The sequence below is a fragment of the Ranitomeya imitator genome, chromosome 4 (assembly GCF_032444005.1).
Source record: "Ranitomeya imitator isolate aRanImi1 chromosome 4, aRanImi1.pri, whole genome shotgun sequence".
NCBI lineage: Eukaryota > Metazoa > Chordata > Amphibia > Anura > Dendrobatidae > Ranitomeya > Ranitomeya imitator.
Genome location: NC_091285.1, coordinates 426,961,554 through 426,987,192, shown reverse-complemented (window position 1 = coordinate 426,987,192; position 25,639 = coordinate 426,961,554). Strand labels below are relative to the sequence as shown.

The 25,639-nt window shown below is 43.0% G+C and overlaps 1 protein-coding gene across 1 annotated transcript in view; it reads right to left on the bottom strand.

Annotated features, from left to right (window-relative positions):
* CHKB (choline kinase beta) overlaps window positions 1-25,639 on the bottom strand; it is an 81,684-nt gene that overhangs the window by 27,528 nt on the left and 28,517 nt on the right. Inside the window, exons 6-9 of the mRNA XM_069765499.1 lie at window positions 20,817-20,875; window positions 17,281-17,368; window positions 15,526-15,634; window positions 9,169-9,266 (exon numbers count right to left, since the gene is read on the bottom strand). Of these exons, the coding sequence (XP_069621600.1) occupies window positions 9,169-9,266; window positions 15,526-15,634; window positions 17,281-17,368; window positions 20,817-20,875 (354 nt within the window). The remainder of the gene's footprint in view (window positions 1-9,168; window positions 9,267-15,525; window positions 15,635-17,280; window positions 17,369-20,816; window positions 20,876-25,639) is intronic.

Here is a 25,639-nt window from a genome sequence, read left to right as displayed (position 1 = left end):
AGAGGACAGAGAAATAGGGGGATTCAGGGACCCTAGCATACTCACCTGTGTCCCTGGATCCTCCTGCTGCTCCTCCTGGCCGCCGGCATCTTCTGGGCAAAAGAAAATGGCGGGCGCATGTGCAGTGCGCCCGCCATCTGTCTCCATCTGCCGGCCGGCAGGAGAAGAGCAGTTGGGGCTAAAATTAGGGTTAGGGGTAGGGTTAGGGCTAGGGTTAGGGCTAGGGTTAAATTTAGGGTTAGGGTTGGGGCTAAATTTAAAGTTAGGGTTGGCGCTAAATTTAGGGTTAGGCTTCTTTCACACTTACGTCGGTACGGGGCCGTCGCAATGCATCGGATCGACATACAGACGCACGTTGTGAAAATTGTGCACAACGTGGGCAGCGGATGTAGTTTTTCAACGCATCCGCTGCCCAATCTATGTCCTGGGGAGGAGCTGGCGGAGTTACGGCCACGCATGCGCGGTCAGAAATGGCGGATGCGACGTACAAAAAAAGTTACATTGAACGTTTTTTTGTGCTGACGGTCCGCCAAAACACTGATCCAGTGCACTACGGACGCGACGTGTGGCCATCCGTCACGATCCGTCGGCAATACAAGTCTATGGGCAAAAAACGCATCCTGCGGGCACATTTGCAGGATCCGTTTCTTGTCCATAATGACGGATTGCGACGGATGCCAAACGACGCAAGTGTGAAAGTAGCCTTAGAGCTAGGGTTAGGGTTGGGGCTAAAGTTAGGGTTAGAGTTGGGATTAGGGTTAGGGTTTGGATTAGGGTTGGTATTAGGGTTAGGGTTGGCATTAGGGTTACGCTTGGGATTAGGGTTAGGTTTGGGATTAGGGTTAAGGTTAGGGTTGTGATTAGGGGTGTATTGGGATTAGGGTTAGGTTTGAGGTTAGTGTTGAGATTAGGATTAGGGGTGTGTTGGATTTAGGGTTTTGATTAGGGTTATGGTTAGGGTTGACATTAGGGTTGTTTTGGGGTAAGGGTTGGGATTATTGTTAGGGTTAGTGATTAGGATTATGGATCGGGTTGGGATTAGGGTTAGGGGTGTGTTGGGGTTAGGGTTGGAGCTAGAATTGGGGGGTTTCCACTGTTTAGGTACATCAGGGGGTCTCCAAACACGACAGCCAATTTTGCGCTCAAAAAGTCAAATGGTGAATGGTGCTCCCTCCCTTCTGAGCTCTGCCGTGCGCCCAAACAGTGGGTTACCCCCACATATTTGGCATCAGCATACTCGGGATAAATTGGACAACTTCTGGGGTCCAATTTCTCTTGTTACCCTTGTGAAAATAAAAACTTGGGGGCTACAAAATCCTTTTTGTGGAAAAATATATATATATTTTTTTTTTATGACTCTGAATGCCCAAGTGCTTCACAGAAGTTTATAATGCAAAGTTCAAACCACACATCTAGATAAGTTCCTTGGGGGGTCTAGTTTCCAAAATGGGGTCACTTGTGGGGGGTTACTACAGTTTAGGTACATCAGGGGCTCTGCAATCGCAACATAATGCCCACAGACCATTCTATCAAAGTCTGCATTCCAAAAAGGCGCTCCTTCCCTTCCGAGCTCTGCCGTGCGCCCAAACAGTGGTTTACCCCCACATATGGTGCATCAGCGTACTCGGGATAAATTGTGCAACAATTATTGCAGTCCAATTTCTCCTGTTACCCTTGTGAAAATAAAAATTTGTGGGCAAAAAGATCATTTTTGTAGAAAAAAAATGCGATTTTTTTTTCACGGCTCTACATTATAAACTTCTGTGAAGCACATGGGGGTTCAAAGTGCTCACCACACATCTAGATAAGTTCCTTAAGGGGTCTAGTTTCCAAAATGGGGTCACTTGTGGGGGATTTCTACTGTTTAGGCACATCAGGGGCTCTCCAAACGCGACATGGCGTCCAATCTCAATTCCAGCCAATTCTACATTGAAAAAGTAAAACGGCACTCCTTCTCTTCCAAGCTCTGCGGTGCACCCAAACAGTGGTTTACCCCCACATATTGGGTATCAGCGTACTCAGGAGAAATTGCACAACAACTTTTGTGGTCTAATTTCTCCTGTTACCCTTGTGAAAATAAGAATTTGTGGGCGAAAAGATCATTTTTGTGTAAACAAATGCGATTTTTTATTTTCACGGCTCTACATTATAAACTTCTGTGAAGCACTTGGGGGTTCAAAGTGCTCACCACACATCTAGATAAGTTCCTTAAGGGGTCTAGTTTCCAAAATGGTGTCACTTGTGGGGGGTTTCCACTGTTTAGGCACATCAGGGTCTCTCTAAACGTGACATGGTGTCCGATCTCAATTCCAGCCAATTCTGCATTGAAAAAGTCAAACGGCGCTCCTTCACTTCTAAGTTCTGCGGTGCGCCCAAAAAGTGGTTTACCCCCACATATGGGGTATTGGCGTATTCAGGAGAAATTGCATAACAAAATTTATGGTTACATTTCTGTTTTTATACTTGTGAAAATAAAAAAAATGGTTCTGAATTAAGATGTTTGCAAAAAAAAGTTAAATGTTCATTTTTTCCTTCCACATTGTTTCAGTTCCTGTGAAGCACGTAAAGGGTTAATAAACTTCTTGAATGTGGTTTTGAGAACCTTGAGGGGTGTAGTTTTTAGAATGGTGTCACACTTTATTATTGTCTATCATATAGACCCCTCAAAATGACTTCAAATGTGATGTGGTCCCTAAAAAAAAAAATGGTGTTGTAAAAATGAGAAATTGCTGGTCAACTTTTAACCCTTATAACTCCCTAACAAAAAAAAATTTTGTTTCCAAAATTGTGCTGATGTAAAGTAGACATGTGGGAAATGTTATTTATTAACTATTTTTCGTGACATATCTCTCTGATTTAAGGGCATAAAAATACAAATTTTGAAAATTGCAAAATTTTAAAAATTTGCGCCATATTTCTGTTTTTTTCATAAGTAATCGCAAGTAATATCGAAGAAATGTTACCACTAACATGAAATACAATATGTCACGAAAAAACAATCTCAGAATCAGCGGGATCCATTGAAGCGTTCCAGAGTTATAACCTCATAAAGTGACAGTGGTCAGAATTGCAAAAATTGGCCCGGTCATTAAGTACCAAATTGGCTCTGTCACTAAGGGGTTAATACTAAAGTAAAAAACACACATCACCCAAGTGAAAAATAAACCAGAAAAAGGGTTATGTCTCTACCATGTAACGTGATGGTCCATAGAGACTAGTGAGCCCTATAAAGGATAAAAAAGACATCCCAGTAGGTCAGTAGATGTTTTTTCCACATCCTGGCTCCTTTATTAAGGCCCTATCTCCGCCTCACTCTCTGCAGGACAGCATAGAGGGCGGCAGGACTTTGTCCCTCTTCTTTAGTATTTAGGCACTCCTTCTCTACAAGCAAGCATGTCCCCTGAAGAGTTGGCTTGGACGAAACGCGTAGGGACGAATTTATAAGGGAGAGTGAAGGGCTTCCTATGTATAGGGGTAGTTGTGGACTGCCCTTGTAAGGGCAGGAGCTTTGGGGATAGACTATTGACAGCCCCATAGGGATTGATATAGGGACTGTCGTCCCTTCGTATCCTGGATGTCTACCTGACGGGATTATCCGGTGCTCCGTTGCCCTCGTTGGAATTGATGAGACCGTTCCTTATTTATATCTATATTTATTAAATATCAGCACGCATTGTCTACAATACATGCTATGACTGTCTTTTTTGGTCTTATGTGACTGAGTGCAGGAGATTTGCTGTGTCCACATATGGCTCTGGTGGCACAGCTTTTTCATGTTCACTGCCTCAGCAATACGGATTCGGGCTGTTATTGCAGTCGAGTTCTTTTTTATCCTTTATAGGGCTTACTAGTCTCTATGGACCATCACGTTACATGGTAGAGACATAACCCTTTTTCTGGTTTATTTTTCACTTGGGTGATGTGTTTTTTACTTTTTAGTATTAAAAGTTACGTTTTACTAGTCCTTTCTGCTGTATTGGGATAACCATGGATACCCATGAAAATGCAATGCAATGGGGTAAGTGACATAGCAAATCAGAAGAACGATACTACATTTCTAATTGAAAGCATTTGCAAATATTACACAGACTATATATTGGGATAGGATCTTGGAGATGGGAACACCCCTTTAAGTCTTCAATCTCTCTGCCCTGAAAATAAGAAAACCCCATTCTCCAAAGTTGAAAATCAATGTATTTATTTACAGCACCGAGTCATCCATTGCTTGTCCACGGAGGCATAAATGGGAACCAAGACTGGATTTAGGAGATGCTGTGGAGCACTTGGTTTAAGCTAATCCTTATTCTACATTTCTAATTTCATAGCATCATGACCCAAGCATTACTATATGAAACAATTATCATAGAATTACTCCTAACTTCTGCGAAGATCTCAGGAAGAAACATCTGTAAAGCGCTTTTCTCACAATGGAATGCGGCTTGTCTGCAGAATTTAGCAAGTGTAAGCTCACAGTAATCTTTATCCCATAATCCCCTTTTCTCCATACAAACCATTCGAGCTCCTTATAATCTTTTAGGCTACGTTCAGACTAGCGTTGTGCTAGTCTGCGTCGGCGCCGCGTCGGGCGACGATGCACGCGTCATGCGCCCCTATGTTTAACATGGGGGACGCATGCGTTTTTGCTTGTTGCGTTTTGCGACGCGTGCGTCTTTTTTGCCGCAAGCGTCGGACCAAGAAAACGCAACAAGTTGCATTTTTCTTGCGTCCGATTTTCGGCAAAAAACGACGCACGCGTCGCAAAACGCAGCGTTTTTGCGTGCGTTTTGCCGCGTTTTTCGGTGCGTTGCCGACGCAGCGGCGCACAACGCTAGTCTGAACATAGCCTTAGATATGACACTTCCCTCAGAAATGTATAAATTAGCTTCTAAGATATATAGCCAAGTTGGAAGGCTAAGTAAGACAGTGGTTCCAGTATGTTACATATTTATAAATGGTTAATTAGATAGCCTTACATACTGTAGGTCATTGCTTAAAGAGGTATTTGCATGTCAAAGATAATATCACAAATATGTAGTAGGCATATTATTATTCATAATAATCATCAAATACCTCAAATTAGAAATGTAGTATAGTTCTTCCAATTCGCTATGTCACATACCCCATGGGAAGGACATTGCAGTAGCTTGGGTATCCATGGTTACAACCATTAATTGTCACTATATGAGTAGTTGTAACCATGGATACCCAAGCTACTGCAATGCCCTGCACATGGGGTAAGCGACACAGGAAATCAGAAGAACTATACTACATTTCTAATCAGTAGTAATTACCATATATACTCGAGTATAAGCTGAGATTTGCAGACCGTTTTTTAGGCTGAAAGAGCCCCTCTCGGCTTATACTCAACCTTTATGGAGCATTATATGGGGCGCCTGATTCCATATGGATATTCAAAAACACTTAACCTACTGATGTCTCAATTAAATTTTACTTTTATTGGTATCTTTTTATTTTTGACATTTACCGGTAGCTGCTGCATTTCCCACCCTAGGTTTGTACTCGAGTCATTAAGTTTTTCCAGTTTTTTAGCGGCAAAATTAGGGGCCTCGGCTTATAATCGAGTATATACGGTACTAATATTATATCTAGTACATATTGGGATAGGATCTTTGAGATGGCAATACCCTCTTAATTAAAAAGGTAGGACCCATCAGGAGAGTCCTTATCAGAACCCTGGAGAAGTTCCTCATTTTCCCTTAACCTCAATACTAGGATTAAATCCTTCATGAGATCAGACAGCCTGTCCAGTTATCATTCCTCTGTCCCACAAGCAGACAGACAGCAGCAGTGTTGTTTAGGACGTTGAAGATAATTGTAAAGGCCACTACAGTGTTTTTTATTTATTTATTTCATCACTAGATTGGTGCTACTTAACCAAGTTCCCCAACCCTAGTCCAATACTTACCAGCCACCGCCATCAGCTCTTCCCACAGCTCCAATGTCAGTCCCCAATCTTGTGACCACAACTTCTGACAGTAAGTCAGAAATAATGGTCCCAAGGTAACAGTGTACAGGTGCTTCTCACAAAATTAGAATATCAAAAAGTTAATTTATTTCAGTTCTTCAATACAAAAAGTGAAACTCATTATATAGAGTCATTACAGAGTGATCTATTGCAAGTGTTTATTTCTGTTAATGTTAACAATTAAGGCGTATAGCCAATGAAAACCCAAAAGTCATTATCTCAGTAACTTAGACTAATAAACAAAAACACCGGCAAAGGCTTCCTAGGCATTTAAAAGGTCCCGTAGTCCGTTTCAGTAGGTTCCACAATCATGGGGAAGACTGCTGACTTGACAAATGTTCAGAAGGCAGTCACTGACACACTCCACAAGGTGGATAAGCCACAAACGGTCATTTCTAAAGAAGCTGGTTGTTCACAGAGTGCTGTATCCAAGCACATTAATGGGAAGTTGGGTGGAAGGAAAACGTGTGAAAGAAAAAGGTGCACAAGCAACCGGGATAACCGCAGCCTTGAAAGGATTGTTATGAAAAGGCCATTCAAAAATTGGGTGAGATTCACAAGGAGTGGACTACTGCTGGAGTCATTGCTTCAAGAGCCATGATACACAGACTTATCCAGGACATGGGCTACAAGTGTAACATTCCTTGTGTCAAGCCGCCCATGACCAATAGACAACGCCATAAGCGTCTTACCTGGGGCAAGGAAAAAAAAAAAAAAAAAAGAACTGGACTGTTGCTCAGTGGCCCAAGGTGTTTTCAGATGAAAGTAAATTTTGCATTTCATTTGGAAATCAAGGTCCCAGAGTCTGGAGGAAGAGTGGAGAGGCCACAATCCAAGCTGCTTGAGGTCTAGTGTGAAGTTTCCACAATCAGTGATGGTTTGGGGAGCCATGTCATCTGCTGGTGTAGGTCCACTGTGTTTTATCAAGACCAAAGTCAGCGCAGCCATCTACCAGGAAATTTTAGAGCACTTCATGCTTCCCTCTGCCGACAAGCTTTTTGGAGATGGAAATTTCATTCTCCAGCAGGACTTGGCACCTGTCCACACTGCCAAAAGTACCAATACCTGGTTTACAAACAGTATCACTGTGCTTGATTGGCCAGCAAAATCACCTGACCTTAACAATATCCTATAGATTATCTATGGGGTTAAGAGGAAGATGAGACACCAGACCCATCAATGCAGACTAGCTGAAGTCTGCTATCAAAGCAACCTGGGCTTCCATAACACCTCAGCAGTGCCACAGGCTGATCGCCTCCATGCCATGCTGCATTGATGCAGTAATTGAGGCAAAAGGAGCCTCGGCCAAGTACTTAGTGCATTTACTGAACATATATTTCAGATTTTAAAATAATTTTTCAAGCTGGTATTATGAAGTATTCTAATTTACTGAGATAATGACTTTTGGTTTTTCATTGGCTGTAAGCCACAATCATCAACATTAACAGAAAACACTTGAAATAGATCACTGTTTGTAATGAATCAAATATAGGAGTTTCACTTTTTGTATTGAAGAACTGAAAAAAAATTTGCTTTTTGATGATATTCTAATTTTGTGAGAAGCACCTGTAAGTCTATGAAAGCTTAATTCAGGCCCTTGTAGACTTGCGACTTTCAGAGTGCTCCTGCAAACACTGGAGCAATCTGGCAGGTCACAACCTGCTGGAGACAGACATGAGTGGTGCCAGAAACAGATGAAGATGGTAAGTATAAGACGGGGGTGGGGAACTTAGTTTAAGCAGCAGTGCAAAAAAAGAAAACTGTGGAGTGGTGCTTTAAAACAGAGAATAGACTGAGTAATTCTACTCCCAGTCACTGGTACGGGAAACGTGGACAGAGCCTTAGGGTACCGTCACACTATACGATTTACCTACGATCACGGCCAGCGATATGACCTGGCCGTGATCGTAGGTAAATCGTAGTGTGGTCGCTGGGGAGCTGTCACACAGACAGCTCTCCAGCGACCAACGATACCGAGGTCCCTGGGTAACCAGGGTAAACATCGGGTAACTAAGCGCAGGACCGCGCTTAGTTACCCGATGTTTACCCTGGTTACATGCGTTAAACTAAAAAAAAAAAAAAAAAACAGCACATACTTACATTCTGGTGTCTGTCACGTCCCTTGCAGTCTCTGCTTCCCGCACTGTGACTGCCGGCCGTAAAGTGAAAGTGAAAGCACAGCCGCTGTGCTTTCACTTTCACTTTACGGCCGGCAGTCACAGTGCGGGAAGCAGACGGCAAGGGACCTGACGGACACCAGAATGTAAGTATGTGCTGTTTGTTTTTTTTTTTAGTTTAACGCTTGTAACCAGGGTAAACATCGGGTAACTAAGCGCGGTCCTGCGCTTAGTTACCCGATGTTTACCCTGGTTACAAGCGAACGCATCGCTGGATCGCATCGCTAGATCGCTAGATCGGTGTCACACACACCAATCTAGCGATGACAGCGGGAGATCCAGCGATGAAAGAAAGTTCTAAACGATCTGCTACGACGTACGATTCTCAGCAGGATCCCTGATCGCTGCTGCGTGTCAGACACAGCGATATCGTAACGATATCGCTGGAACGTCACGAATCGTACCGTCGTAGCGATCGAAATGTTATAGTGTGACGGTACCCTTAGACTAGGTCATCGCCTCAAATTATAATGGAAAACAGCACGGTACCTGGTCAATGGCTGCACTACACCCCCCCCCAGTGTTTTAAAAATGGGTTCTTCCCTGCTTTCCATCGTTCTGATGGCACAAAATGCAGTTGTCAGCCTAAGGGCTCGTTCACACATGCAATGTAATCGGAAGAGTGCAATCCAATAAATAAAAAAAAAAAATTATATATAAAAATATAGATATAAAAAATTTTTTTTTTAATTTATTGGACTGCACTCTTCCGATTACATTGCATGTGTGAACGAGCCCTTAGGCTGACAACTGCATTTTGTGCCATCAGAACAAAATATATATTTCTTTTTTATTGGAGTATTTGTTCAGACATGTGCACATGTCTTTTCTGTAGCATACTGTCTGCCAACATCATTAAATAAAGGCAATTTTTATACATCTAGTTTGAGAGAATATATATATATATATCTCAATTGTTCTGCATATATATCCATTGTCTTGTTGGTCTTCTACAGGAAAAGCAGACGTTCAAGGAATACCAGATGTAAAGCGGAGCCTTCTTACCGGTTCACCTCAATAACCATGGCAGCCTCTTGAACACACCGCTCCTCCTCGCCAAGTTCCGGGCAAATTTCCAACAAATAAGATCGGAAAAAGTGAAGCTAAGGAAATGACAATAGTAAATGATGAATAAATGAACTAAACCATAAAAAGGTGTAAACAGATTGAAATTTGGTGCTGAATAATTTGTCTGGAAAGCTAAGCACCAATGATTTAAATAGACCCTTTTATAAAGTGATCCAAACCCTCTACCTACAGTCACTGTGGGGCGTTTGCTTAGGAGCTTGATACTTAAGGTACCGTCACACTAAGCGACGCTGCAGCGATACCGACAACGATCCGGATCTCTGCAGCGTCGCTGTTTGGTCGCTGGAGAGCTGTCACACAGACAGCTCTCCAGCGACCAACGATGCCGGTAACCAGGGTAAACATCGGGTTACTAAGCGCAGGGCCGCGCTTAGTAACCCGATGTTTACCCTGGTTACCATCGTTAAAGTAAAAAAAACAACCACTACATACTTACCTACCGCTGTCTGTCCCCGGCGCTCTGCTTCTCTGTACTGGCTGTGAGCGCCGGGCAGCCGGAAAGCAGAGCGGTGACGTCACCGCTCTGCTTTCCGGCCGCTGTGCTCACAGCCAGAGCAGAGAAGCACAGCGCCGGGGACAGACAGCGGTAGGTAAGTATGTAGTGGTTGTTTTTTTTACTTTAACGATGGTAACCAGGGTAAACATCGGGTTACTAAGCGCGGCCCTGTGCTTAGTAACCCAATGTTTACCCTGGTTACCAGTGAAGACATCGCTGAATGATTCGACGATGTCAGCGGGAGATCCAGCGACGAAACTAAGTTCTGGACTTTCTTCCCCGACCAGCGACATCACAGCAGGGGCCTGATCGCTGCTGCCTGTCACACTGGACGATATCGCTAGCCAGGACGCTGCAACGTCACGGATCGCTAGCGATATCGTCTAGTGTGACGGTACCTTTAGAGATGACATACTGAACTCAGCTGCATACAAAGACCCTGTAAAGCTGTGTACGTATGGAGCTCATACAGCATTTAAGAAAGAACCTGATGGTAGAGTCATGCTGTCCAAGCCACAGGCAGCACAAATCACACACCGGCTCCTGCAGCCATGTTAGTTACACTCAAACACTGATGTATACCAGGATCAATAAGGTAGCCGATCACTGATGCCGCCTGAACCACGGGCAGAGTGCATCAGCCAACCATCAGGCTTCCCTTAAGCCCTTAACCTGAGAATTTTCCACACAATTTTTTCCTAGCTTTCCTTGTCGAGCCCACCCCAAAAAATAATATGGTTGTTAATAGAAGAGTTGTCGTTATAAATTCATTTTACCATATGATATACAGAAAGGTGTGTAAAACTACAAGGAAAAAAAAAAAAATTGTTATGTTGCACTGGTTTTTGTATTTTGTTTTATGGTGTTCATCGTGCGGTGAAAGGGACCTGGCAACATGACTCTCCAGGTCAGTAAGATTACAGCGATAGCAACCTGGACCTGTTTTATTTTTCAACACAAAATAAGTGAAGTTAAAAAATATATACAAAAAAAAAAAAAAAACACACTATAACTATAACTATATATATATATATATATATATATATATATATATATATATATATATATATATATATATATATATATATATATATATATATATATATATATATATATATATATATATACACATATATATATATATATACATATATATATATATATATATATATACATATATATACACACACACACACACACACACACACACACACACAGTGCCTACAAGTAGTATTCAACCCCCTGCAGATTTAGCAGGAGTGTGAAATGTACTGCAGCAAAAAAGAAAGTTATTTCTTTGTTTATTTTTTATTTTTTTTTTAAATTGTGAAAAGTCTTTTCAGAGGGTCATTTATTATTCAACCCCTCAACCCATCAGAATTCTGCTTGGTTCCCCTAAAGTATTAAGAAGTAGTTCAGGCACAAAGAACAATGAGCTTCACATGTTTGGATTAATTATCTCTTTTTCCAGCCCTTTCTGACTATTTAAGACCCTCCCCAAACTTGTGAACAGCACTCATACATGGTCAACATGGGAAAGACAAAGGAGCATTCCAAGGCCATCAGAGACAAGATCGTGGAGGGTCAAAGGCTGGCAAGGGGTACAAAACCCTTTCCAAGGAGTTGGGCCTACCTGTCTCCACTGTTGGGAGCATCATCCGGAAGTGGAAGGCTTATGGAACTACTGTTAGCCTTCCACGGCCTGGACAGCCTTTGAAAGTTTCCTCCCGTGCCGAGGCTTGTCCGAAGAGTCAAGGCTAACCCAAGGACAACAAGGAAGGAGCTCCGGGAAGATCTCATGGCAGTGGGGACATTGGTTTCAGTCAATACCATAAGTAACGTACTCCGCCGCAATGGTCTCCGTTCCAGACGAGCCCGTAAGGTACCTTTACTTTCAAAGCGTCATGTCAAGGCTCGTTTACAGTTTGCTCATGATCACTTGGAGGACTCTGAGACTGATTGGTTCAAGGTTCTCTGGTCTGATGAGACCAAGATCGAGATCTTTGGTGCCAACCACACACACGTGACGTTTGGAGACTGGATGGCACTGCATATGACCCCAAGAATACCATCCCTACAGTCAAGCATGGTGGTGGCAGCATCATGCTGTGGGGCTGTTTCTCAGCCAAGGGGCCTGGCCATCTGGTCCGCATCCATGGGAAGATGGATAGCACGGCCTACCTGGATATTTTGGCCAAGAACCTCCGCTCCTCCATCAAGGATCTTAAGATGGGTCGTCATTTCATCTTCCAACAAGACAACGACCCAAAGCACACAGCCAAGAAAACCAAGGCCTAGTTCAAGAGGCAAAAAATCAAGGTGTTGCAGTGGCCTAGTCAGTCTCCTGACCTTAACCCAATTGAAAACTTGTGGAAGGAGCTCAAGATTAAAGTCCACATGAGACACCCAAAGAACAGAGATAACTTGGAGAAGATCTGCATGGAGGAGTAGGCCAAGATAACTCCAGAGACCTGTGCCGGCCTGATCAGGTCTTATAAAAGACGATTATTAGCTGTAATTGCAAACAAAGGTTATTCCACAAAATATTAAACCTAGGGGTTGAATAATAATTGACCCACACTTATGTTTAAACTTTATAAAAATTTGCATCTTATTAAACCTGTAGGTGGTTGAATACTACTTGTAGGCACTATACATATACATATATACACACACACACTAGATAGTGGCCAGATTCTAACGCATCGGGTATTCTAGAATATGCATATCCACGTACCATATTGCACAGCCCACGTAGTATATTGCACAGCCCACGTAGTATATTGCACAGCCCACGTAGTATATTGCACAGCCACGTAGTATATTGCCCAGCCACGTAGTATATTGCCCAGCCACGTAGTATATTGCCCGCGGCCGGCGCGAGTGGCAACGGAGGGTGAGTACAGCAGGTTTTTTTTAATTATTATTATTATTATTATTATTATTTTTTTAAACATTACATTTTTTACTATTGATTCCGCATAGGCAGCGTCAATAGTAAAAAGTTGGGGACACAGGGTTAATAGCGGCGGTAACTGAGTGCGTTACCCGCGGCATAACGCGGTCCGTTACCGCCGGCATTAACCCTGTGTTAGCGGTGACCGGAGGGGAGTATGCGGGCAATAGGCACTGACTGCGGGGAGTAAGGAGTGGCCATTTTCTTCCGGACTGTGCCCGTCGCTGATTGGTCTCGCCAGCTGCCTGTCATTGCTGCCGCGACCAATCAGTGGATGAATAACCGTGACAGACAGACAGACAGAAGGACAGACGGAAGTGACCCTTAGACAATTATATAGTAGATATACACACACACATATTGCATTTCCACCAATCTCCCCCCACTATTCGCATCTTTGCTTTATTTTTTAGTCCCTGTACTGGGCTTCTACCTGCAAGTGTTTGATTGCTTATACTATATACCGCAGTATTCCGGTATTGCAGTACATAGAAAAATAGAAGTTCTTCTATCAAGCTCAGCATGTGGCTAAACTTCACATGAAAACACAAGATGGCCTTATGGGGGCCTTCAGCAGGTTCCTCGCGATCATGCGCTGGGGCAGACATGAGCTGGTGCGCACGTGTCCCCTGGCATTGACATTACTTCAATGCTAATTTTGTGAGTGACAGCGGCATTGAAATGGTTAAACCACGACAACTGAAATAAGCTCCAGCCGCTGCATGTTGTCTGCTATGTAACACGGCTGGCATCCGCTCAGTATATAGAGTGGGTTTAGCTTCTGAACTGGCTTAATACATTCCTTATGGGTCAATGATGAATACAGTTGTGGCCAAAAGTATTGACACCCCTGCAATTCTGTCAGATAATACTCAGTTTCTTCCTGAAAATGATTGCAAACCAAATTCTTTGTTATTATCTTCATTTAATTTGTCTTAAATGAAAAAACACAAAAAGAATTGTCCTAAAGCCAAATTGGATATAATTCCACACCAAACATAAAAAAGGGGGTGGACAAAAGTATTGGCACTGTTCGAAAAATCATGTGATGCTTCTCTAATTTGTGTAATTAACAGCACCTGTAACTTACCTGTGGCACCTAACAGGTGTTGGCAATAGCTAAATTACACATGCAGCCAGTTGACATGGATTAAAGTTGACTCAACCGCTGTCCTGTGTCCTTGTGTGTACCACATTGAGCATGGAGAAAAGATAGACCAAAGAACTGTCTGAGGACTTGAGAAACCAAATTGTGAGGAAGCATGAGCAATCTCAAGGCTACAAGTCCATCTCCAAAGACCTGAATGTTCCTGTGCACGGTAGACACAGTGTCATCAAGAAGTGTAAAGCTCATGGCACTGTGGCTAACCTCCCTAGATGTGGACAGAAAAGAAAAATTGACAAGAGATTTCAACGCAAGATTGTGCGGATGTTGGATAAAGAACCTCGACTAACATTCAAACAACTTCAAGCTGCCCTGCAGTCCGAGGGTACAACAGTGTCAACCCGTACTATCCGTCGGCGTCTGAATGAAAAGGGACTGTATGGTAGGAGACCCAGGAAGACCCCACTTCTTACCCGAGACATAAAAAAGCCAGGCTGGAGTTTGCCAAAACTTACCTGAAAAAGCCTAAAACATTTTGGAAGAATGTTCTCTGCTCAGATGAGACAAAAGTAGAGCTTTTTGGGCAAAGGCATCAACATAGAGTTTACAGGAGAAAAAAAAGAGGCATTCAAAGAAAAGAACACGGTCCCTACAGTCAAACATGGCGAAGGTTCCCTGATGTTTTGGGGTTGCTTTGCTGCCTCTGGCACTGGACTGCTTGACCGTGTGCATGGCATTATGAAGTCTGAAGACTACCAACAAGTTTTGCAGCATAATGTAGGGCCCAGTGTGAGAAAGCTGGGTCTCCCTCAGAGGTCATGGGTCTTCCAGCAGGACAATGACCCAAAACACACTTCAAAAAGCACTAGAAAATGGTTTGAGAGAAAGCACTGGAGACTTCTAAGGTGGCCAGCAATGAGTTCAGACCTGAATCCCATAGAAAACCTGTGGAGAGATCTAAAAATGGCAGTTTGGAGAACTCCAGCAGAGCATTGTAAGAAACTCATTGATGGTTACCGGAAGCCGTTGGTCGCAGTTATTTTGGCTAAAGGTTGTGCAACCAAGTATTAGGCTGAGGGTGCCAATACTTTTGTCTGGCCCATTTTTGGAGTTTTGTGTGAAATGATCAATGTTTTGCTTTTGGCTTCATTCTCTTTTGTGTTTTTTCATTTAAGACAAATTAAATGAAGATAATACCAAATATTATACTACAGTATATAATGCTACAAGACATGTTAAAAGAAGGACGTGAGCTGTCTAAGTGGGAAAGGGGGGAGGGATGGGGATGAAGGGGGGTGGGTTAGGTAAAGGGGGGTTAATGCTGGGGGGGGGGGGGAGATTGTAAAACAGGTGTTATTGTTAAATGTTTATTGCATTTTATGAATCAATAAAAATCTATTTGATTAAAAAAAGATAATACCAAAGAATTTGTGATTGCAATCATTTTCAGGAAGAAACTGAGTATTATCTGACAGAATTGCAGGGGTGTCAATACTTTTGGCCACAACTGTATGTACTTCATGGGTCATTAATGAGTCTTCATCTACAAGTCTGCAGTCTCTCTATGTGTCACTATGTGACTGTAGACTTGTGAATCCTCACATTGCAAGCAGTGAGGGTTTTCTGGTGCAGGTGCCAGCTTTTTGGACGTGATACAATAGTACAATTCTCCAGATGCAACTTGTACACATATCTAGTGGAAGATCTAACAGATACCTGCTGCTCCCGCGAGGGGTAGTTGCTCAGTTGTGCTTTGTAGAAAGGCCACTCATCATGCTGATAGTTATATACCCACTCGCAAAAGTGATTTCCCATGTCAAAACCTCTGAGGACAGAAAAGATAAATGGCTGTAAGTATACCATGAAAAATGGTAAATGTAAAACAAATACACAGAAGCAAAAGTCTAGCACAGAAGGGACGGAACTTCTCTACTAGGCTTTAACCAACGTGGACATTACAATCCTACTCTTGGCAATAAGCAGGACTCCCCGAGGCATCGTGATGCTGTCCAGACCTATAATAAGTTTTATCTACAGGTAAGGCACAGGGACAATCTAAGGAAAAGCCTCAGCTCTTAAGGTACTGTCACACTCAGCAACTTTTGAACGATAACGATAGCGATCCGTGACATTGCAGCGTCCTGGATAGCGATCTCGTTGTGTTTGAGACACAGCAGCGATCAGAATCCTGCTGTGACATCGCTGGTCGGAGCTAGAAGGCCAGAACTTTATTTTGTCGCTGGATCACCCGCTGTCATCGCTGGATCAGCGTGTGCGACGCCGATCCAGCGAGGTGTTCACTGGCAACCAGGGTAAATATCGGGTTACTAAGCGCAGGGCAGCGCTTATTAACCCGATATTTACCCTGGTTACCATTGTAAATGTAAAAAAAAAAAAAAAAAACACACTACATACTTACATTCCAGTGTCTGTCACATCCCTCGCCGTCAGCTTCCCACACTGACTGAGCGCCGGCCGTAAAGCACAGCGGTGACGTCACCGCTGTGCTCTGCTTTACGGCCGGCCGGCGCTCACAGTCAGTGCGGGATGCTGACGGCGAGGCCGATGTTTACCCTGGTTACCCGGGGACTTCGGCATCGTTGGTCGCTGGAGAGAGCTGTGTCTGACAGCTCTCCAGCGACCACACAAGGACTTTCCAACGATCACGGCCAGATCGTATCGCTGGTCGTGATCGTTGGAAAGTTGATCTGTGTGAAGGTACCTTTAGAAGCAGGTACTAAACTCTTTCAGAAGATTAGAGCAGAGTAAACAGATCCCAATACAGATAGTTGGCAATTTGTTGTATGCCATGATACATTTTGGCGAATCTGTTGGAAAATTGTGCACAAACATTGGCGTAAGGACCTTCATGAATCGAGCCCCGTTTTCTTATGTACAACACATTAAGTCGCAAACTTTCTATGCAACTTGGAAGTTGCAAAAAAAATGTTAACTACTATTGGTGGTTTCACGCCAGTCCGGGCCAACATCTCAAATGGGCGCAGACTGGGCATGGCTACGATCATCTCATTCATGAAAAGTTGTAATCTGCTCCATGATCTTGAGACTGCGCCTGGAGGCATAGCAAACCTTGTTGTGATGGCACATATTGATGTGCCTGGAGCTGGACTACCAGTGTCATCTGGTAGAACAAAGCCGTACCTGCAGTCTTTCCAGCTTCATTTAATTAAATGGATTGTATTCGGTTAGAAATACATGGCTTTCTTGCCCGGCAGCACCACTCTCGTCCACAGGCTGTGTTTGGCACTGCACTTCATTCAATGGAGCGAGCTGCAATGCCACACACGGACCAGGGACCCGACTGGTGCTGCCTGTTGCTTTGGATTCAGTAGTCCAAGGTCTTCCTACTTTTACCCACTCCCTAGATTTATTCGTGCTAAAAGGGGCTGTCTAAAGACGCTTTTTTTTACAAAATATTTGAGAGAACAAGCTCATGCGGACTTTCCTGACCTGTAATTGTAGCTGCTGTACTCGAAGTCAATGAGCATGAGTTTATCTGATGGGTGGGAGGTACGGGATGACAGAAGCAGGATATTTCCTATCAGAGAAAGACAAATCAGTGACTTTAGGTAGAAAGGGCATTCTTTACAGGTATCGGATCAAAGTCTAAGCCACATGGATATCCTGAAATAACAGAAGTGTCACTGATTGACAATCTATGGGCACAATCATATTGTAACCAGAATGTTGAAGATCTATGCACCTTTATAGAGAGCGTGAGAGATCCTAGAAGACAACCAACTTCACGTACAGTGTTGGGCTCTGGTGCCAAGGGTCCACCAAGTTACATCGACTCTGGGGGCCTGCTGTTCAGTTACCTGCCCCCCTCATTCATCATTTTACCTCTGCTTCTATTATACACGGTGTATTGGGATGAATGATGAGATGCTGCCTGTATATTCAGAAACCAGTGTATTGTAGCAACTACTGCCTATAGAGAAGGGTGGGGGGCCACTACTGCGGGGACCACTGGGGACTCACCTGTGGATAGTCTGAGCCTGCTCATGTACAAGCGGTGTGGCCAAAATACACATTACAAAACCGCATGTGCATAGACGGTTCGGCCAACAGTCTAACATGTATGGGAGCCCCAGGCAATTTATTGTCAGGGTAAGAGCTCGTTCTCATTTGCATATAAATCGGACAAATGCAATAAAAAAGAAAAAAAAAAAAAAAAAAAAAGGATATTGCACTCTGACTAGTGCTATTCAATGATTCAGCGCTTACCTGCGATTTTTTTTTCTCAGCTCAGAACAGATGGAGAAAATAAAATAGCAACTTGTTGCAGTGTTGCCTATGCAAGTCAATGGGTGCAAGAAAAATAAATAAATAAAAAAACATGAATTGTATGGCACATGAACCACGAGTATGCTGTCCAATTTTTATGCACACATCTCAAAGGAAACCCAACAGATCAGACAAGTACAGTAGATCCACAGCCTGAACTGTGATAGCCTTTGCTGGTTTATAAAAATAGACGGGGGAATCCAAATCATTTTTTGGGGGAATAACCAGTAAAGGCAAAGCAAACAGCAGTGATGTGATTAATAGGCTGGGAAACTCTATGGATATCATCCACTTACCAGAATAATAACACCAGCTCACAGCTGTCTGCTTTGCCTCAGCTGTTTATTAAAAACTAGATGGTGGGCCGATTCTAACGCATCGGGTATTCTAGAATATGTATGTAGTTTATTTATGAAGTTTTCAGAATAATGCAATTTATACACAGGATTCGGCTGGGCGCGACCAATTAGCGAAGCGTGGTTCAAATTCCACACCAATTCGTGGCCGGACTGCGCCTGTCGCTGATTGGTCACACCCGGCCGGCCGCGAACAATCAGTGAAGCCAGAGCCGGCTACATGTTTTTGACAGCCCCGGGCGAAACAGTCTCAGTGGGCCCCCCTCTTTAACACATCCCGCGCAGTGCATAACACAGCCCGCGCAGTGCATAAAAGTGTTAACAAAAAAAAAAAATTAAAATAAAAAATAGTTATATGCTCACCTTCCGGCGGCCCTCGGATCCAGGCGAGGCGTTTAGCGACGCTCCGGTCCCAAGGATGCATTGCGGTCTCGCGAAACCGCTACGTCATCATCTCGCGAGAGCGCAATGCTTGGCCCCGAGCGTCGTGAGGAGCGGGAAAGGCGCCGGAAGGTGAGTATATAATGATTTTTTTTAAAATTATTTTTAACATTAGATCTTTTTACTATTGATGCTGCAAAAGTTGGTCACACAGGGTTAATAGCGGCGTAACGAAATTATATATATATATATATTCCACGCCATTTTTTTAAAAAAAAATTTTTAATAGGTTTAATAAGGCTAAACTGTTGTGAATTCCGCTCTTGGGCTCCCTCCGGTGGTTGTAAGTGGCACTTTTGTGAGTTCTGCTCTTGGGCTCCCTCTTGTGGTTTCAAGTGGTATGGCTGCTCCTTGGAGTTAGCTGTCATCAGCTGCCTCCACTTATCGTCTCTTTTGCTCGGCTATTTAGGCCTGGCTGTTCCTTCAGCCAGTGCCACTTGTAAATGGTTTCTGGTTGGATTCACATCTCTTTGGATTTCCCTGTTTTCCTGACCAGTTCAGCAAAGCTAAGTTCTTGCTTGCTCTGTTCTGTTCACAGATTGTGGACTTATCCGTTCAGTGCTTTCTATGTTTGTCCAGCTTATCAGTATGAATTAATTCTGTCTTGCTGGAAGCTCTGGGAAGCAGATTTGCCCTCCACACCTTTAATCAGGTGTGGAGATTTTTTGTAAACTCTGCGTGGATTTTTGTAGTGTTTTATACTGACCGCACAGTATTCCATCCTGTCCTATCTATCAAGCTAGACTGGCCTCCTGTGCTCATCCTGGTTTCATTCTGTGTATGTCTTTTCCCTCTCCACTCACAGTCATTTGTGGGGGGCTAATCTATACTTTGGGGATTTTCTCTGAGGCAAGATAGCTTTCCTGCTTCTTTCTTTAGGAGTAGTTAGCTCTTAGGCTGTGACGAGATGCCTAGGGAGAGTTAGGAGCATTCCACGGCTACTTCTAGTGTTGTGTTGAGCTTAGGGATTGCGGTCAGTACAGTTACCACTTCCTTCAGAGCTCGTTCTATGTTGCTCCTAAACCACCGCATCATAACACTAAACACCCTTTAGTGCCACATGAAAGGCACTAAAAAGTGTGCTGGTCAATTATATGCAAGGGGCTTTTGACATTAAATATCTGCAGGACATCTTTCCTATTTATTCTATGCATATATCCGTATATAAGATTGCTTTATTAGTTTGCAAACTAGCTTTAAAATGACAGATTAACAGTATGTAAAGGCTGATGTTCGTATGCAATGTGTTTTTAACGTCATACCGATGGTACTGAAGAAAAATCGTATTGTACTCGCATGACACTCGACCTAATTTTCAAGATAAGCATCAGAGCAATTTTAGTTACGCAGATGAATGAGAGCCCTAAATATTAATTTGGCATGTCAGATTTCAAATAATAATGTCTTCCAATGAGAAGTTCTAGAAGATTGCGAAAACTGAATTTAGAACAAAGCTATAAATACAATAGTATATGTACTAGCGGCGCTTGTGAGATGGATGGAGGTAGCTGCGGGTACTGCTCCTCACCACACCGAGGAGAAGAGAAGGAGCTATAGAACAAAAAACTGTATATTACAGTATTTGTACCTGCGCTTAGCCTCCACCCACAAGGTAATTACCCATCGTGTCTGTGTACTATAGTATCCTATTAGGCTAAGCGCAGGTACAAATACTGCAATATACAGTTTTTTGTTCTGAATTTAGAACAGTTGTTTCAAGCAATTTCATGCCACTAAAATGTTTGCTTATGTGAAGAAGTATTGAGAAATAGTCTTCATCATAGAAAGGAATCTTGGTTAGTTACTAGTGTCCCAGCTGCTGAACAATAGACATTATGAAAATCCGCTGCGACAACTTGCTGCATTTCATCTCCATTCTAGAGGAGGCTAGTGGTCACCTACCTTCCTGAACATCATTGTGGCAGAATACAACAGGAGATGGTGTAGACTCCAGCAGATCCCTGGAAAGATAAGAGAACACAGGGAAGAGTCAGTAAAGGTCTGCAGATTTTCGGCACAAATGTCTGTCTGCGTTGCTCCTCAGAGGTCTACGCATATCCTGAAAACTCTACACCAGTCAGATGTACGGCATGGACTGCAATAACACAAATTTGCCACATGTGAACATAAAGTAGTATCCTCAGTAGAGTTCTCACTCAATCACATTACCACAGGCAACTGTGGAAACCATATGGGGGCGATGCTTGCATCACTTTCACATAACCAAAGAATCCAAAGATAATTTAGTCTTGGACGAAATTCCACATGAATGTTCTTGTATTATTGATGTGAATTCTGGCTCGATCGTGTTTGATCACTTGAATTAAGAATCACACTCATCAGCGTAAATAAAATAGGTCGGATGTGGTTTCTGAAAAGGAGGATTCTTACTAAGTAGCATTTGTTTAACCCCTTCATGACCTTGGGATTTTTCGTTTTTCCGTGTTCGTTTTTCGCTCCCCTCCTTCCCAGAGCCATAACTTTTTTATTTTTCTGTCAATTTGGCCATGTGAGGGCTTATTTTTTGCAGGACAAGTTGTACTTTTGAACGACATCATTGGTTTTAGCATGTCGTGTACTAGAAAACGGGGAAAAAATTCCAAGTGCGGTGAAATTGCAAAAAAGTGCAGTCCCACACTTTTTTGTTTGGCTTTTTTGCTAGGTTTACTAAATACTAAAAATGACCTGAAATTATGATTCTCCAGGTCAGTAAGAGTTCATAGACACCAAACATGACTAGGTTACCTAAATTCCAAACTTTGCTAAAAAAAAATAAATAAATAAATTAAAAAAATAAAAAAAATCTGGGGTCGGTTGAGGGCTTATTTTTTGCGTGCCGAGATGACGTTTTTAATGATAGCATTTTGGTGCAGATACGTTCTTTTGATCGCCCGTTATTGCATTTTAATGCAATGTCACGGCGACCAAAAAAACGTAATTCTGGCGTTTTGAATCTTTTTCCCGGTACACTGTTTAGCGATCAGGTTAATGCTTTTTTTTATTTGATAGATCGGGCGATTCTGAGCGCGGCGATACCAAATATGCGTAGATTTTAGATTTTTTTAATTGATTTATTTTGATTGGGGCAAAAGGGGGGTGATTTAAACTTATATTTTTTTTATTTTTTAACATTTTTTTCAACTTTTTTTTTTTTACTTTTGCCATGCTTCAATAGCCTCTTTGGGAGGCTAGAAGCAGGCACAACTCGATCGGCTCAGCTACATAGCCTATTACGGGCACATGTCAGCTGTTCAAAACAGCTGACATGTCCCGGCTTTGATGCGGGCTCACCGCGGAGCCCTGCATCAAAGCAGGGGAGCGGACCTCGGACGTACTATCCCGTCCGAGGTCAGAAATAGGTTAACATGCGGCGGCAGTGCATTTTTAACATCACCTTTTACATACAGTGATCCTCTGTATCATACAGAAAATACTCATGATGAGAGCTGTGACGTCAGTAAGGTGACCGGGGTTCATCGGTTATGAACTCCGGGGACCTTACTCACATCAGTGCTAGATGCTGCACGAGCTTTCTCAAGCTGCGGTCTCAGCGTGTCCGGCTGGATGCTGAGCGGTCGCATCATGCCAAGGCTCAACAAACCATCCGGATATAGCAGAGCAGGAGGACGTCATGGGACAGCATCATCACAGAAGGATTATCTGTGGACAGGTGAGGATTACTTTGTGTTTTTATTTTTATATTAATTTATGGGTAAAAGATGGTTGGGGAGTTTTTATTTCAAATAAATTACAGTGTTTGTCTTTATTACATTTGACTATGCGGTTAGTAATGAGGCGTCTTATAGACGCCTCTCCATTACTAACTCCTGGGCTGGATGTCAGCTAACAATTAAAATGCCGACATCAACCCCAATACTATTACCCCACTTGCCACCACATCACGACAAGTGGAAAGAGCAGCGGAGGCCAAGTGCCAATTCAGGGGTGGCTGAGGGCCGATATTCTTAGCCTAGGAAGGGGCCATGGATATTGGCCCCCTCCCAGACTATCAATATCAGCCCTTAGCTGGTTTAACCTTTATTTGTAGTTGTCAGTTAATGAGATTCTCATATTCCAATAGCCGGGGGAGGGGTTGGTGTCTTCAAGTGGTGCTCTGCTTACATATGCATCTGTATGGTATTATGACAGGTACACTGATCCCTCAGTGACCTGCAACATATTTTACATTCTGCATATAAAAGTGTTGATATGGAATATTGTTGATAATACCTATAATGTGGTTATTGTGAGGCTTAGAAAAAAAAAAGAAAATTTACATCCAGAAAAATGGCACCAGTGCAGTAGCATCTCTTACTGATCGATGTTAGTACGTATTTATTACAAAACATTTTTAGCTGCAGCAAAATGGCAGCGCTTGCACAGTAGAATCGGTCGGCAAGCGATAGAAGCTACTGCTGCCACCATTTGCTGCAGCAAAAAAAAAAAAAATTTTCTCCAACAAAATGAAGTCAGCTGTGCATGCACAGATCTATCGGTAAGCGATAGATGCTACTGCGCAGGCGCCAGTTTTCAGGATGTACTTTTTTTCTAAACCTCACAGATAACCACAATATTATAGTTATTGACAACAATATTGAATATCAAGATTATCAACAGTAAAATCAAATAGTATATTCAATATGTAAAATAGGGGGTAGGTCACCAAGGGATCAGTGACCTGTCATAAGCCCATGAAGAAGCATATGTAAGCAGAGCACAACATGAACATTTCTTTTCTAAAAGAGTTAAACAACGGGTCTTTTGGCTAATTTGTAAAAGTAGTAAACATTTATAAGGAATGTCAGAGGGGTTTTGCCTTTTAAGCTGAGAGAAGAGAGTGTTGTAGGGTCAGAGACACCGGTTCCAGTGAGGTGTCCCTTGCCAAGTGGTGTTTTGCATTTTCAATAAAACCAGTGTTTTACCAGCATAACATTATCACTACCGTACACCTGGCCTTTTGCCTCACAGTCAAACTACTGATTGTAACAATCTATATTGAGAGTAAGCTGCTAATTAGTTGCGTCAGTGAGGTTATACGAAGCCGAACATTCGAGCTATGCAGCAAAGAAAGTGATATAATGTTGGAATCAGGGTCTCTGCCCCTACATTATGCTGCTGTCAGATTACATAATAAAAACATGCTGACAGTATTTACTTTCATTTTTTCAGATCGCTCAGTGTGCATCATTGGCTTTGGTCTGCCTGCGTAACCAGGCATTTAAATGACCGCGGATCAGTAAAAGCTTATGTTGTATCGTGCCAGGTAAACGGACCTTAAATAGTTTCAGATGTAGCGGTCGTTGTAAAACCAAATAGCACATACAGTAACTGGAAATCATCTTTCTTAAATTTCAATCCACTTAACCTGTTACGTCCTTTTTTGCTATTAAACTACCCCAATGTCGTTAGTGATGCACATTGCATCACTAACATGTTTATTTCAAGAAAAACGTCACATTATTTATCGCAAAAAAAAAATCACTTTTTATACTTTGATAATTGCCCCACCTGCTACCACTACTGAATAAGATCTTGCAGACCCTTTTCTTACAATTTTCTTACAATAGGTTTCTCTACCATATTCTCTAGCTTGGAAGCTTATATACGGCTATTCCCTAACCCTAGCTCCCATTCCTTTTGAACCCAAGGTATTTACCATACAAATGCTATTTTGGATTATTTCCCTTGTCCTTGCTTCCTGGTTCTCTTCATTATTGGAACCTCCTAGGTTTTTTATGTCCTACACCTACCTCCTTAGGACTCAAGCATGCTCATAAATTTGTTGATACTGAATGGCTTATTCCCTACCCTATTTCTATGGCTCTGTATTAGGTAGCTAGATATCGACTAATGTATTAGACCTGGATGCAATCCTATTTGTGCCATTTGCACCTTGAGAATTTTTTTATTAGGCCATGTTCACACGATCCTTTTTTTTCATGCGGAATTGCCGCGATTTTCCCGCTGCGGGTCCGCAGCTGTTTTCCATGCAGGGTACATTACATTGTACCCTATGGAAAACAGGAACTGCTGTGCCCACAATGCGGAAAATCAAAAAAAAAAGTCGCGCTGAATAGCTGCGGGAAAAAAAGAAGTACCATGTCACTTCTTTTTTCGGAGCCGCAGCGGTTCTGCACCCATTGACCTCCATTGTGAGGTCAAACCCGCAGTAAAACCCGCAGATGAAAAAAATATCTGCGGGTTTTACTGCGGTTTGTGGTGCAGAACCGCTGCAGCAGGAAGTGCGGGGAAGCGGGCGGAAGTGCGTGGGCGGAGTGTGGCTGCCCCCCCGTGCTCCGATCCCGCCCCCCCGTGCTCCAATCCCACCGCCCCGTGCTCCGATGCCCCCCCCCCAGTGCTCCGATGCCCCCCCCCGTGCCCTAATCTCCCCCCCTTATACTTACCCGGCGTCCCGGTGTCCGTCCGGCCGTCTTCTCCCTGGGCGCCGCCATCTTGCTAAATGGCGGGCGCATGCGCAGTGCGCCCGCCGAATCTGCCGGCCGGCAGATTCGTTCCAAAGTGCATTTTGATCACTGAGATATAATCTCAGTGATCAAAATAAAAAAAAATAGTAAATGACACCCCCCCCCCCCCCCTTTGTCACCCCCCCCCCCCCCCCTTTGTCACCCCCATAGCTAGGGATAATAAAAAAAAAAAATTAAGGATTTTTTTTTTTTTCCACTAAGGTTAGAATAGGGTTAGGGGTAGGGTTAGGGTTAGGGGTA